We start from the raw sequence: 16,876 nt of genomic DNA on the forward strand, positions 1-16,876 counted from the left end.
TGAATCCCCATGCAACTTTACTGATCATCAGGATATAAACACAACATGCATAACTATACGTTCGCCATTACCATCTATCCTTTCTCGCTCGCACTTGTGCCTCAGCATTATGCTGTCTTTCTCGTTTTTATGTCATACATAAATATACCACAGTTGTTAAAAGTATAGATTTTATAGACCCGATTAACAACAATTTGCTTAATTACGACAAATATATCGGCCTGTTTATTTATAAGTCCCGTCCTACCACCCATAAAGAAAGGAAGTAAAGGGTTCATAAAACTATACTTATTAGTTTATTACCTACCTACTTCCTCTGAATACTCTCCATAGACGAGCAATTTTGTAGCATTTATGAGTCCAGTCCACTCGTGTAAAAAACATTTCTTAAGTGATGTACCTTGCTTTGCAATTGAAATTTCTTTATCACTTCATAAAGAATTTCGAGCAGACATAAAGCAGGGACCGGACAACCCTTTCCGCGATAAAACCCTTTCAATGGGCGACACTTAAACACGGCTAACACACTGAAAGACTTTCCCTTTTGAACTGCAAGCCCATTCATACCCTTACCTTTGACTAACCCTTACCGAAAAGCTAATCAAAAATAAGGCTAGCCCTTAATAAGGGTTACCCTTATCTTTAAGCGCTTTTTATAAAGGTTTCCCTTTGCGTGAAAGAGACAGGATTAGTATATATCTACGGTAGTGTATGAAAAGGAAAGAAAATACGTGCCTAGTCAAAGAACGCCGCCGTCGCCGCCGACGATCGCTCGGATTCGAAGTAATGTGTGCTTTATGAACAAGGTAGACGACTTAAATTAGCACGCTTATATACTAAAATGGAAGCCCTTTATAAGGCTAACCCTTATAAGCAATATGCAAGGTGTTGGTGACGGATGATAAGGGTTTTGTTAGGGTATTGGGCTACCGATTACTCAAATGTGGTAGTTTTATATAAGGGTTTTTAAAAGCAAAACAAAGGGTTTCGTCTGGAAAAGGGTATGGTGAGTTAAGCCTTATGCAATACCCTTATAAAACCCCGATAAGGGATAGCGGGCCGGTCCCTGACATAAAGAATGACAGTAAATAAGACTAGATAAGATGACATTATTAATTATAAATATCTTGCATTATTTTGAAGAATAAAATAAACTGATTGATATCGGTTGGTAAATCCACTAATGACAAAAAATATTAAAGCAAGACAGACAGTTACAATAATAACTAAATAGACCTTATATTATAATATTAGTAGGGATTCAGTATAATACGCGATATAAACCGCTTCTTTATTTCATAAGCACGTATACATACAGTCATACAACGTACCTACGCAATTTATTTTATCGTACCACTTTATCATTAACTAGCGACCCGCCCCGGCTTCGCACGGGTTACACAAAACCTAAACAAAATATACACCTAAACCTTTCTCAAGAATCACTATTGATAGTTTTGATAGGTGAAAACCGCGTGAAAATCCGTTCAGTAGTTTTTGAGTTTATCGCGCCACATACAAACACACAGACAGACGCGGGGGGACTTTGTTTTATAAGGTGTAGTGATAGGCAAAGCTTTTTCAAAATAAGCACTTAGTGTTTGTATGTAAAATTTATTATACATAAAAGGTTGACAAGGGGTAGTATGTAGGAAAGTAGTCACGTATCAATTACGGGCAAGGCATAACATTCCTTATTTTATTTTGTACGGCAAACAATCAAGGCCTCTGGGAAAATTGTAGGGCTTATTGTAACCGCTTGCCGAAGTCAACCGTACCAGTAAAAATATATCATAATATTTATAATGTTCGATTAGGGGAAATGTTAAAAAAGAGGCAAGTTTTGAAAAAACCATTTGTATTTTTAGGAAGTCTCTTCAACTTGAGAATTTTGCATTTAAACGTAAAACGAATGTAACACGTGCCAGCTCTGGACACTGGAGGCTTTGGTCATTTTTTCCTTCGTATATGATATTTATTTCAGATTATACTTTAAATAGTAGTGTGTCTACTTGAAAAAACACAAATTAAAATATTTTCATAGAAAATAATATAATTTGTTCTTAGGGTACGAATGTATTAGTCTTGGCTTATTGAAGTAAGTAATTAATTACTACCAAAATTAATCTTGATAGCGCGATTCAGAATAGGATCTCATACGCGATTACAGCGTCAAGCGCCATCTATTGTACATTTAGATTCAGCGGACTTATGCTTAGCAATTGTAAAAATTGTACTTTGAAAAATAAAGTTCTTTCTTTACTTTAGGTTCTTGCCTGCGGTCGCTAAGTATTACAAAAATCTTGATAGGTTGGTTCAAATGTCATACTAGTACAACTTTTGGTTAGCAACTGTCATTATACTCAGTACAGGCTTAGTATAGGTAAATATTTGAACTGGTTGGGCTGGGTCGGTAATCGATCGGAATGACTGCCCCGTAACAAACAATCGTAAGAAATATTTATTTAACACGTTCCGAGCGGATGGCGCTGGACAAAAAACCGCGTCGGCCGCAAATAACCGCGAAATGTTGCCAACATTCAGGAATCCACCGTAATCCGAGAATAACAATAATTACTCGTTGCCACTGGGGCCGCATTCGTACTTTGCAAATTGTAACTTGATTTGACATTATTCCTCCTGACAATAACACCCAGAGGCAGTTGTTTTGTTTTTTAATTTAGAACCCTTAAGTTACTCGACCATTAAAAGTTCAGGATAGATTGTGGAAAATGTACAAAGGGGTTAACATTACTCTTAGTGCATTTTTATTGAGGTATATATTATATAGGGAGCATGTGCAAAGATGCAGTAGTAATGGGGCAAAGAACTCCCCTATTTATCATCGCAAAATGTGGATGTCAAGCTTATGTTTGTGATTTAGACCAATAGAGGGCAGGCCTTCAAACACACAAGGAAGAGTGCATGAATTTTAAAGGGCAGCACGTGCTTATGGCCTAAAGTGTATTAAGTTCTAGATTCAGCCGGCTTAGCACAGGGAACGTCGCGATAGTATCTCGTCCGCACCCTTCCCCTCTAGTTAAAATACTTCAAAAAAGACGGGCGGGCGAGGTACTGTCGCTACGCTCCTGTGCTAAGCCTACAGTCCAGAAGAAAACTCCAAAATATAGAGTCCCTATTGGTACGTTCGAGATGCACTACCAATAATTTCAAATCAAGTTAAAATCATTAAAGTTCGAATTAACAGCTCCTGGCCGGGACCTTTAACTGATCGGCGGCCAACGCTTGACAGTTAATAAATCTTTGTGTCTATATGCCTGAGGTTTCCTTGGGGCAAAGGTTTTAGATGAAAAGTTTAATGGACAATTTATCATTAGCTTGTTATATGTTGAGATTATATTTTTTGTGTTTGAGGAATTAAAATTAATTTAAATACTGCTCAGCTAAGTAAATGCATGGTTTTAGCATGTATTTAGGTAATATTACTTGTCTAGATCATCGATATGATTTTTCTGAATCCATAAATTTTCGCTGAACATACATGGCGGTCAAATCGGTAACACTTAGGCTACCTTTCCACTGAGGCGGAGATAAGAGATGTGCGAGAATCAACCAATAGCTTTAGTTGTCTTCTCCGCTCCACTAAATTAGAACCAATGCCATTGGCTGATTCCCGCACGTCTCCTGTCATATCTCGGGTCATCTCCTCATCAGTGGAAAGGCAGCCTAAATGTTTCATCCGTACTGAAAGCGACACTGTGTGTAATTGTTATTTTAAAAACAGGATATTTATTATGGATAAATGGAAACCTCCGTGAGACACAGTTATATTAAGAACGGGTTACTCACGTATTTTACGTGAATGCATGAGTGACCCGTTGTTCTTAATATAGGTATTTATTTAAATGGAAACCTACCTACACATCAATAACTTTGATTTGTTAACGGAATCGAAGAATATAAAACTGTAGCGATATAAATTATTCGTCCGAAAAATAAAATAATTTTTAATTGCGATGTAATAACAATACACTTAAAACAGTTAAATCCCCGTTATTGTCCCGTTGGAAGCGAAAAAGATTTTTAATTTTTTACCATAAAAACTCACATTAAAAACCTTTATGGCCGGCGAATTATTTTAATGACAGAAGGATAAACAACGAGTTATTGACTCCGATATTTATTTTATAGCAACAATGTTAGGTATCTATATGGCTTTGAACAAAGTAATTAAGAAACTAAGCGTAGGAAAATCAGCCTTAAGGTTGAAGCCGTTTAGTGCCAATTTGAATGTAGCTTCAACTGCTCCAAAATAATAATATATGTCAATTTAATCCAGGTAACTATTTTATTTCATCTTCCTCGCGTTATTTTGCCACAGCTCATGGGAGCCTGGGGTCCGCTTGATAACTAATCCTAAGAATTGACGTAGGCACTAGGTAATTATTTTATTTCCCATCTCAAATCGAAATATCCATTAAACGCCCAAGTCTGCATATTTTATCCCGCCGTATAAAAGTGTTTCTCCCTAGAATTCCCGTGTAGCGGGTATAATTTGACAGTAACATGTGAGCTTAGCTAGGTTCATTAGCGCATGCCTAGCATAACGCGTCAAGCGCAGGTGCTCTGCGCATGCGTTCTCGTTGCTGCGCGAGAGCATATGCGACAAATGAATATCTATGATCTTTCACTTAGTTATAGCATATTACTTAACTTTTTTCATATCTCATGCTCTGAAAGTGGGTCGTTGTTGTTCTAAAAAAGTGCGCAGAAAGTGATACGTTTATGCTCTAGTGCAGAAAAGTGGTGTACTGCTCTGCGTCCCCGTCCCATGAGCAACTAGGTGTAAACAAAATTGAAAAATAGTGTCTTTATTTCCCCACCTGGAACAATTGGTAATTGTTCTAATTTTACTATCTCGCTTTGAATCGTTTTTTATCAAAAATTATGTAAGTAAATCGTTAAAATAAATTATTCTTGATTTCTTTTGTTGAATTGTATTAACACGATTTCATAAGGAGGGAACCAAAAGGAATACACCAAAAATATTTTTTCTTAAACCTTACATTTGCGTAAATGAGCAAAGACAGAATCTTATACAGCCACAGTTAAACGTTTGTACGATATTAAATGGGTTTTAAAGTTATTTAGTTATTATATTCATAATAGTAAAATAAAATATAAGATAAATTGCTTTAAATACTTTTATTATGTTGGCTAAATGACTGGATGCCTTTGACTATTTGGGAGTTTTAGAACGAAAAAGTAAAACATTAAAAAGTAAGAGGCAATCCCGCTTATTTTCGTGTTATAATGAACAAATCATTTAAAAATAACCATCCTATAACAACATATTTTTTATTTTTTTTCTTACGCAGAATTTTGAACCTTAGCATACTGGTGATAGGGGCGACAGCAACTAAATAAAGACTTATTAATTGTAGACGAGTTGTAAAGTCTATGAAATAATCAATGTTCTGAATTTGACAGTAGTACAGCTCGGTATATTTTGCGATAACTCTCGTTGCGACAAGTTGACGTTTACTTTTCACATGTATAATATTAAAAGGCTCGGAAAACTCCCGTCATTTCGAAAACATAACCATAATTTAGAACCCATTTATGAGTCGAAAACGTTCATTCACAGTTTACGGATGTCATAGGGGCATATTTAATCATTGATATTGGTAACATAAGTATAATCACTCTATATCTTTCCCAAAACCAGGGAGCGCTCTATAATACCCCCTTTGAACGATCAACTCTTGCGCATTGGCAAGCTTGCGGAATGACTTGCGCCTTCGCCATTCGAGCCGCTCGTCAAAGATTAAAAGGGCATATTAACGCACCTATCCGATTGCACGCAGGGTTACCGGTGGTCGCTTTTATTCAGCCTTTATCGGGCTATCTAGATACCCTTTAACCGCCGTGCGTGTATTAAGAGACGTGCAGTTTTCAACTTTGTTGATAGTCATCCAGAGGATTAAGAATGGATAATTTATAATAACCTTGATAAGATATCCATAAAGAAGGAGAAATGCATTAAATACCTAACCGTTTCGAAATATAATTTATTTTATACGATGCAAATCCGAAGAGTTTAATAAGTCTTTTGGAAGTGGAACACTATATGTATGCCTTTCACATTTGAGGAGTTCCCTCAGTTCCTCATGGATCCCATCATCAGAACTCGAGCTTGACGAAAATGTGTCTTGAAAACCTAACTTGCTTAACAAACATAACGAAGAGGACAAATCGCCAAACGTGAACTATGCGTCATTGAAGAGTTCCGTTCTGATCATCATCAGCAGTTCCACTTCATCAAATGTCACTTTTTAAAATGTAAATGCTTGATTTGTTGATGAAAATACTAAAATCACTATATGTATGCCTTTAGCATTTGAGGAGTTCCCTCGATTCCTCGTGGATCCCATCATCAGAACTGCGTTTTGACCAAAACGGGACCAATCTGTATGTATATACTTACAATCAAAAAAAGAATTTTCAAAATTGGTCAAGAAATGACGGAGTTATGGAGTGACAAACATTTAAAAAAAAAACAACCGAATTGATAACCTCCTCCTTTTGAAATCTTGAAGTCGGTTAAAAATGGTAAAAGCGGTGGGAGCAAAGCTCGCTACTAGAAAAATAATAAGGCAAAGCTCAGAGTTATATGGTTACTGTAATATTTCTTGGAATAAATTATAATCTTTATTGCTTTATTGAAGTCCAGCCCTGGAATAGTACTTATTGAATAAGGATTTGGTATGCATGTGTAATTATGACGATTTGGTCACATGTATTCATATAATAAGATATATTTCTTAGTTGTACCCCATACCCATCTCATACCCATTTGTTTTTTTTAATGAAAAAATTACATACACTTACCTCATTGTTTAAAACATAGACTTGACTTGTTCGCACTAGGCAGATAGTACAATAGTCAGTTCTGATCAATTGCTTAGCATTCAGTCGTAAATTACATATCCGTCAACTTTATCTTAAACAGACAGTTAATGTCAAATTAACTGCCGCACAGAATGCTTAAAGATAGTTAGTACGCCCCGCCTCTTAGTGAGATAGATTTTTCTTTTATTGGTAATTTGTGTTGAAGAGATTTGATTTTACATAGGTTTAAATTTAGTAGTATTTACTGTATTTAGTACGAAACAGTTATCTAAGATCAAATACCAAGGTATCCCTTTGACGGTAAATAAAACCACTTTGTTGATTAGGAATGCGGCAGTAAATTCCCCGGACCTTACCTACTATTACTAGCTAATGCATCCGTTTAGTTTTCATGATAGCTCATACACGTACACGAATATACGCGCCCATGCAAAACCAACAAGAAAACAAAAGCAAACATAATAAAGGTTGATAAACGTACGTCTCATTCTCGTATTATTTATCATTGCTGACACAGACTAGCTATTAGTGAACCTTACTGCGACGAGATAAGGTATAGAAATGGTCAGCTAGTGTTGGTGCTAGTACAAAGGGCGCAGAACAAGTAGCACACAATGGGACACCGTGTCAGACGCTGTGCTGCTGGTATGGCAGTTCTTGGTGATAACCATCATATACAGCAATATTCTCATTACTAACCGAGTGCTGCGGACGCACCACTATAGTTAAAGGCGACCACCATTTAAAAAGTCATCCATTAATTACATCACAAAATTTCGATTTTTCAGACCCTCCTCCCTTTTCACACTTTTTCGTAGGAAAGAGGTATTTACCTCCCCTCCCCTGTTGCTGTGACGTAATATGTAGATGAACCCTTTGTACTGTAAGTGGCGGAGGTCTTACCTCTCAATCAAACTCAAACAAGGTTTTAATAAAAACAGGATATGAAGAAACAAGTCCGCCTAACTACTACTAGTAAGTAACTTTGCCCCAACTTGAACAGAACAAAGTGGGAGAATGTCATTATAAACTGCATATTTTCATAGAAAGTTGATATCACTGATGACATGGCCACACTTTGTAAATGCCTCATTGCAGAGTTAGCTTGGTTCGACTTTAAGTATAAAATATCGTTTATTATACTGGTACGTCTGAAGCGATTGCTCTGTGCGAGTAAGCGATGGGCAACCCGCAACCCTGGCTCCTAGCTGGAAAGCGAGTCGGTATGTAAATCACCACGTTATCGTATCATGTTGCACATACTTAATTAGTTAGATTGTTGCCAGTCCGATTGCTAGTGCCGTACTTTACAACTATCGATGTCGATATATTAGGTTAGAACCAGTTATTGCAGTGATATCGCGTGGTTAAAGCATGTTAATACGTTAAGATTAGATTGCACGGTTTTAATATAAATGTAATTGTAGATTTAAAACAAGGTACTAAATTTTGTTATTTATCCGAGACGTTTACTTATTTTTGTTCGTTTTAAAGGGTAATATGGAGTCTATAACAAAGTTTTACATTTGTCTACTTTTTAAATAGGTAATATACCATTGTAAAGATAAGATACAAGTATAATATTTGTTTCAGCAATGTCATATTTTACGTACTGCAGGATGGGGGTGGGAGTGGGACGCTGTTCACGCTGTCTTGACGAAGCTCACTGATGAACTTGATTGCCTTATTTAGCCCTAAAGTAATTTATTAGTTTTCACCACACACTATTACAGCACATGAAGGTCTGGAAACAGTTTAAATCACCCGATTCTCAGCATAAAGATAAACTTAACGAGCGTGCAAAGCATAATTTGTTATTACTGTATACTAAATTCTCTATCCTATAACTATAAATTCTTTCATTTAAATAATAACTTTAATAGACTTTAGACTAGAATTACTGATACTATCTTTATTCTCTTGTTAATCACAAGTTACTTCGTTTACTAATCGGTACCCAATGAACTTAACAATAACAACTTTTCACTTTCCTGGCATATATAATGTTACGTTAGTAAATTGCTACCAAATGGAAACAATAGAAATAACGATCTTTAATTGTTATTAAATAGCCGATATATCACTCTAATGTACATTCTCTACTTCTTCTTCTTCCTAGCCTTATCTCTTCATTTGGGGTCGGCTCTCCTCGACCTTAGGTGCCAGGATCGCCTGCACTGCCTGTCCTGGGTTGTTTGTGTTTACAGCTGAGCCCGTTCCAGGTCTTTGGATACAGTTGTCCACCACGTAGCTAGGGGGCGCCTTTTCTCTTTTCCGGGATAGCTAAAGCCTTTTTTGCTCTTCATCCCTTCTCATCACCTGCCCAAACCAGCATATTCGCCTCTCTACCATCTTATCACCTATGTGTGCGACTTTGAAGGAGCCCCTGATGTATTCGTTGCGAATCCTATCAAGCCTCGTTACATCCGCCGACCATCGCAGGATCTTTATTTCGTTCACGTGCAATTTTATCTGGTGGGTCTTCTTTGCCGCCCAACACTCAGTGCCGTACAGCATAGCGGGTCTGATAGCCGTTTTGTAGATTGCACATTCTCTACTCTACATTAAACTAATTTTAAAATGGAGACCTAGGCTCTGTCTAAAAATACATCTCAATTTAACGACCTAGAAGTCGATAGAAAATCCACAGAAACAGACCATCAAAATTATCGATATCGATAAACAAGCTGTTCAATCCTTAGCGCATTTCGTCGAGACAAAGCCCCTATTGGCGGTGTGTCGTCGGATATTTTTTTCTCTTATCCTCTAACTTCCTCAGTGAAAGGATGCGCCGCATTCTATGCTTTTATTTACTTTCGACTCTTTTATTTGTTTTCGTCGGGCTGGGGTTATTTATTTGTCGTCTGTTGTTGTCAAGGTAACTTAAGTTAGGTAATCTGTCACAGATGTTTTTATTTTAACTAACTAAGGTGAAGTAAAAAAGTGGGGTCGCGATTTTAACAGTACCTTACATTCATACATGAGAACATGACCCCACATAGGTATTTTTATGTCGTGTATCCATTGTAGCGTCGAAAGTACTGTCCATATTACGACAACTGTCCATATTAGAGGTGTCTATTTTTCAGGGAAAAAAGCTTATGTAGTCTTTTCAGGGCTTCATTTAGGTTTTCAAAAATCCTGCATATGTCGGAATTAACAAGCGCAGCGACGCAGCATAATTTATTTAATGTCTTATATTTGAATATATAGCAAATATGCAAAATGAGAGATGCAGTTAAATCATGAGGTATTAAAATATTACGCAAGCAAGCAAGCAATTCATGCAAGAATCAGTCTGCGGGTCTGATATACTTAAGTACCTTAGGAGTCCCCGGCAAGCTCGGTTCTCCATACAAACGTAGTAACGCTCTCATTTTAAAACGACTAGCTAGATTGCTCTAAAACTTTGTACTTACAATATGATAAGATAAGAATGCCTGTAACGGCTGTAACCTGTAATTAGTTTATGCAGCTTCAGATACCATAGTTAAAAAATACAGCCAATTTAAGTTTTTCATACAAAACTTGTTTTTGCTCTATTTCGTTTGTTTTATAAGTTGGAGCTATATAAACTAATTACAAGCATAGATATACCTCATGTCATTGTATGTGCAAAGTTTCATTACAACCCAACACGTAGTTTTAGAATGAAAACGATACTCCGTTTGTATGGGAAGGTGAAATTCGGCCGAGCTTACCTCCTGTATTCCTCTTTGTTTAGAGTTGAAATGCTTTTGACACGATACTCAATAGGCGCGATAACCTGTGTATAAAGGCACAACAGACCGGGTATTTTTTTAACAAAGGGTTAACTTGTAGGCTGGATGTATATATTTTATGCATTCAGAAACACTGTAAGAAATGCTACTTTCATCGCGGCATTCAGTTTGACAGAAAAAGTGGCTGTCGCAACAATTATTCTATACACATCAAGATTTTTTTTTCTACCTATGCTTAATGATACGAGAACATTTTTTGTTTTAAGTTTTATCAATAATCAAGTAGGTAAGTACAGTCGCTATCAGATGCCTATATCGAAGCGGCCAAGGTGCTCACAAATATCTGAACACGCCTCTATTGTCAAGTGCGTGTTCAGATATTTTTGAGCACCTCGGCCGCTCCGATATATCTGATGGCGGCTGTACCTACTCGTTAAGCACCATTTTGAAACTTCTACGTACCTATAATTAATTAATTATGTAACAAATTTCCTCAAAATCATCGATATAAATATAAAATATTCACTAATAAATAGGAAAAGCATCTATAAATGCGTTTATCGATATAGGAACTACCTACCTTTCATTTAACTTTGCCCCATTCCATTGGTCCAAGTGTCACTTAAGCTAACTACTTTAGAGTTTAGTCTTTTATGAGAAAAATTGTCATATACAGTCACAGTTTTAGTAGATTGTTAACCAAGAGTTGAAAGGCACCCATTTCCGTCGAGGTTGTTTGGCGCTCGAACGCAGTGAGAGCGCCAATAGTCCGAGATGGAAATAGTGCCTTTCACTCGAGTTAAACACTCTACTTTTCATATCGAATGCGAGGAAACAAAACAAGACAAGGCAATTTTGCAAAATCAGTAACTAAAGTACCTAATAGACCTGCGGCCATTATTTTTTTCCTAAGGACTTACTTGCAATCGGAGACTTTTCACGTGTGAAGATAAATAACCCCTAGCGAAAAATATTTAGATTGCAATATTTACGGAAACACACATATCTTAACAAACTGCAGTAATTTTAAAATGATTTGGTTAATTTAGTATCAAAATCAGCGGGATTGCCTCTTACTTTTTAATTTTTTACTTTTTCGTTGTAAAACTCCCAATAGTTAATGGCATCCCAGTCATTTAGCCAACATAATAAAAGTATATAAAGAAATTTCAATATTAAATAACAATTTAATGAATAAAATAAGCAAATTTTATCTTATATTTAATTTTATTTTCACGAATATAGTGATAAAAGACTTTAAAAACCCATTTAATATCGTACAAACGTTTAACTGTGGCTGTATAAGATACTGCCTTTGCTCATTTACGCAAGTGTATGGTTTAAAAAAATATTTTTGGTGTATTCCTTTTGGTTCCCGCCTTATGATATCGAGTAAATACAATTCAACAAAAGAAATCAAGAATAATTTATTTCAACAATTTACTTACATCATTTTTGATAAAAAACGATTCAATGCGGGATTAGTAAAATTAGAACAATTTCCAATTGTTCCAGGCGGGGAAATAAAGACACTATTTTTCAATTTTGTTTCTCGTGATGCTCGTGGGACGGGGACGAAGAGGAGTACAACACTTTTCTGCACTAGAGCAGAAACGTATCACTTTCTGCGCACTTTTTAGAACAACAACGACCCACTTTCAGAGCATGAGACATGAAATATAATTTTGACGAGTCGTATATGCCCCGCATTCTTATCACAGAAGATCGCTGTTCATTCGTTTTGACGACTGGTAAATACCTACTAATCCTATAATTAGTAATCTGTTGATACTGTTTCCCACGACGGACGACACGGAATAAAAAGAAGCTAGCTAGGCGGGATATTTACTTGAAGGGCGGGTTTTAATACTTATATAATTGCTATGAATCAGCCTTGTATACAGTTATTTAAATGATTGTGAGAAATTTTCATGGTTTCTGTTTCTTTAACCCTCTCTGCTTTGGTCATCATGATCAGGATATAAAATGTTATTTTTTTATGAAGCAAATGTTCAGCTAATTGCATTGTAACATTTCTATTAGCTGGCATGTGCTTGATTTTTGTTATGGTACAACCTCTTGTATCATAACAAAGATCGTATTTTATAGAAATACTTTAAATGGCCCCAGCGGATTTATTAACCAACGAATTACAGCTCCAGAGAAGCTTTCGCAGATCGAAACTACACTGCGCTCCAGAACAGGCAGAAGCTGCCGTAGCTGACGTAGGGGAGAAGACCGCTAGGCTGAAGTGGGACTGGGCAGGTCACGTCTGCCGCATGCATCCGGATAGGTGGGCTAGTATAGCCACCAAGTGGATGCCGCAAAAGAAGCGCGGACGTGGCAGGCCCAGGCGGAGATGGCGGGACGACTTAGACACCTTCACTAATAACTGGCCGGAAACAGCTCAACAACGGGAGTCATGGAAATCAAAGGGAGAGAACCTTTGCCCAGCAGTGGGACACTACAGGCTATTTAAAAAAAAATCGCTCTACCGATTGAACTATGTATAGTTACTACTTGTATGTATCATATGTATGTATAGTTAGTACTATAGTTTTGGGCTAAATCCAATGAATCTTATATTACGTTACGTTTTAAGAATTCCCCTAACTTTTATTTATCAATATCATTCTTCTTGTATTTTTATGAACATTTATGAAAGACGAACTCATGTCACCTAACTGTACCTAAACTTGGACTTACGTAATAGGTGTAGGTACTCTACTCTCGTACTACCTCTTAATTTCAGGCATAATTAAGGTAAAATTTCAGGTATTTAAGTTCGAAGTTGTAAATTTTCACTTTAATCCTCTGGTAATAATAATAATTCACAAGAAAGGTCAAAATATCAAGGTCATTGCGTCAAAAACATATAACTACAACATTATAAACATAATGAAGACCATAAAATCGCCCGTTATAATAACTGGCCATATAAAATTAGTCTCTATTGAATTAATACCATCGCAAATGTTATATGCTCTTATGCCAATAAAATCGGGAATCTCAGACAGGCACTGAGGTATAAACGTCCTTCAAGAATTTATGATAGCGTCGACCGAGCATTCGCGGGTTAAGTCTATAAAAAGTTATTGTCAGGTCTTTTATAAAGGCTGGGACTTATTAGGGCCTATCAAGACATTCCGATGTCGATGAAGACAGCGTTCGTTCGCCGATGGATCTATTGGTCCCGTCAGTCTTGAGCACTATGGTTTATGGACTTTGACAACCTTCGTTACCAAGAAACGATCAACAGCAATTACTAAGTGACAATGTTTTGATACAGAATACATAGACTTACTTAATTTACAGCAAGTCTAGTTTGCCGCTCCATATATTTATTCGCTAAGCTTTTAAAATCAACTACCTATATACGAGTAGCATATTTAGGCAAAAAAAAATGTAAGCTTCTTTCTTACACGCACGTGGCACAACTTTTTGCATGCTGTCTTGCATAAAAACTGCTGGTTTTAATTTTTAATATTTTTATGTGTTATTGTGTACCTACAGATATTTTTAAACTTAGGATTTTTTTATTGACAAAGGGAAAATAAATAAGGAACCAGCCAAAGGAAATTTATAAACTTTAACTTATAATAGCGCTTTGTTTCAATGATTTGCATGCGCTTCGGTACTTAAAACTGATTACTTAATTGCTTTTAGTACTTTTCTGATCTACTGCGTACTTACACACGCATAATATAGGCTATTCAATTCGTGAATGTAATAACTATTACGAAAGCTACCTGTTGTAAGCGACTAATAGTTTCAAAGCTTAACGCGCTTGTATTGAGCAACTTAATTGTTCGTAGGCCATAAGTTTAAAAGGTTATCGATGAAATTAATGTGCGTTTGGCTACTTAATACTACTTATAGTCTTACTTTGTACGGCCAAGGACGCAGACAAATCTATCGGTGCCTGTGTAAAACTTCCGTGAGACACAGGAGTAGGACACACATACATTAAATATATTAAAATGTCACTCACGTATTCTAAGTCGAAAATCGCTGGACATGTTTCACTCCATACCTAGTAGCATCATCAGGAGCACGCGTTGGCGGACCGACGCAGATTGCAGGCTGCAACTCCACGACCGCGGTTATGGAGCTCTCCTCGGTGTAAAGCGAAACATGTCGAGCAAATTTCGACTTAAAATATGTACGTGATTGACCCGTTTTAATATATTTTATATTGTAAATCTAAAAAAACGCACGTGAACCTGTTGTTTCTTTTACTTAAAATAAAACAGAACAAATCAACAACACAATCAAACAAACACCTAAATTTTATGTTTTTGTGTAAATAAAGATTCCATTAGACTAGTAGTGATAATAGAGGCTTTACATATGTAGAGCTCCGTTACTAATTCCTATTATTAAAACTATGATTTTTTTGTTCCAGGACACCCAAGCCGCCGCTGCAGCCCTCACGTCTCTCGGCCACGTGTACACGGCCATCGGCGACTACCCCAACGCACTAGCCAGTCACAAGCAATGCGTCCAGCTGGTGAAGCAGATGGGGGACCGGCTGCAGGAGGCCAGGGAGATTGGGAATGTTGGGGCTGTGTATCTGGCTATGGGAGAGTTTGATTCTGCGGTGGATTGCCATACGCAGCATTTGAGGCTGGCTAGGAGACTTGGCGATCAGGTATGATAGTAAATAGACTACCTCTTACTGTGTTTACTGAAGTATGTGAGGTGAAATTCACATAATTATGCGCGAACTTTATGTAATCTTGGAACTAAAATCACTGGCATTGCTCTGTGGCCTACAACTAGTTCGATAGAAAAGCAAACCAAATACTTCGTATATCAGCCTTGGTCCACCTGCCTGAAGTTGAGATAATACACTTTAGTAGCAAACGCCAAGTGCTGGTGGAATTAGTCGGACCTTAGAGCAATTTTTTTTTCCCATTCCCATGTATTAAAGAGATTTGTGTAGGTAATGTAGACTGAAAAATAAATAAGTTGTTACATAATGATAGTTTTGTTATTTCTTTATTCTAACTTACCATTCGGCATGCATATGTAGTGTAATCGAAACTTTTTTTTACACAGGTTGAAGAAGCAAGGGCATACTCTAATCTAGGATCCTCATACCACTACAGACGGAACTTCGCTCAAGCCATCGCCTACCATGAGAACGTGTTACGGATCGCTCAGCACCTAGGAGACAGAGCTATTGAGGCCAGAGCCTACGCTGGTTTAGGACATGCGGCGAGGTATCTACATTATTACTTTTTTTTTTAATACCACGTCGGTGGTATCAATGAACGTCTTCAACTCCAGGGGTTACATGTGCGTTGCCGTCGTTTAAAAACCTATAAACTCCTTTTTTGAAGAACCCCATACTGCAGCCCCTCGAGAAAATCACGACAGGGAGGTCATTCCACATTATTATGCTTATAAACGAGCTTTGTATACTGAAATAACCATGTAACCGTGCAATTGTCGCTTTAGTAAGTGTCGGTCCATAAATTTAAGTACTTAATTACATTACAGATGTGGAGGAGATTACGCTCAAGCCAAGAAATGGCATGAAAGGCAGCTAGATGTTGCGCTTGCTGCTAGAGATAAGGTATTATTACGTATATAATTATTAAAAATTTACGCATTTACTTTTATAAATCTAGACTCCAGAATTTTGTCCATAATATATAACTGCTGGCATTGCTGCTTGGTTTTATTTTGCGGGCTTCCCAAATATTATCTGCAATATATCGCTTTTTAGCGATATTATTATTATTCTGTGTAATTTCATTGTTATTGTTATTTTACTTTTATGGTGCAATACTTTTTACAGGTTGGGGAAGGCCGAGCATGTTCTAACTTGGGCATTGTGTACCAGCTATTGGGTGAACATGACGCGGCGCTAAAATTACACCAGGCACATTTGTCAATAGCCAGGCAGTTGCAGGTGAGAATATTTAGAAATTGCCACATGCGTTGATTGGGCTAGCCTTGTTCTAAATATAACAAATATTGGTGCTGATAGATAAATTATCTATTCATAACCACAACTTACATGGGATTTACATTAGATACAAACAAAAAAGTAAATTACAAAATAAAGGATAAAGGCATGCATACTAAAAATATTACCTACATAATGAAGCCATGTGTCGTGGCAGAGATAAGACGCTGGCTCAGCATGGTGATGCAATAAGCCACATCGCCTTACATAGAAATGTACAACGCTGATCATGATATTATGATGACAAAACGTGTTAAAGACATGGCATGGTTTAGTTTCATACCTTTGCATTTTTGTCTGCAGT

The 16,876-nt window shown here is 36.9% G+C and overlaps 1 protein-coding gene across 2 annotated transcripts in view; it reads left to right on the forward strand.

Moving 5' to 3' along the window:
• LOC134750210 (tetratricopeptide repeat protein 28) overlaps nt 1-16,876 on the forward strand; it is a 109,311-nt gene that overhangs the window by 78,860 nt on the left and 13,575 nt on the right. For both annotated transcript variants that reach the window (XM_063685341.1, XM_063685342.1), the window contains 4 exons: nt 15,001-15,246; nt 15,657-15,820; nt 16,101-16,176; nt 16,402-16,515. In XM_063685341.1, the coding sequence (XP_063541411.1) occupies nt 15,001-15,246; nt 15,657-15,820; nt 16,101-16,176; nt 16,402-16,515 (600 nt within the window). The remainder of the gene's footprint in view (nt 1-15,000; nt 15,247-15,656; nt 15,821-16,100; nt 16,177-16,401; nt 16,516-16,876) is intronic.

This window comes from Cydia strobilella, chromosome 19, assembly GCF_947568885.1.
Source record: "Cydia strobilella chromosome 19, ilCydStro3.1, whole genome shotgun sequence".
NCBI lineage: Eukaryota > Metazoa > Arthropoda > Insecta > Lepidoptera > Tortricidae > Cydia > Cydia strobilella.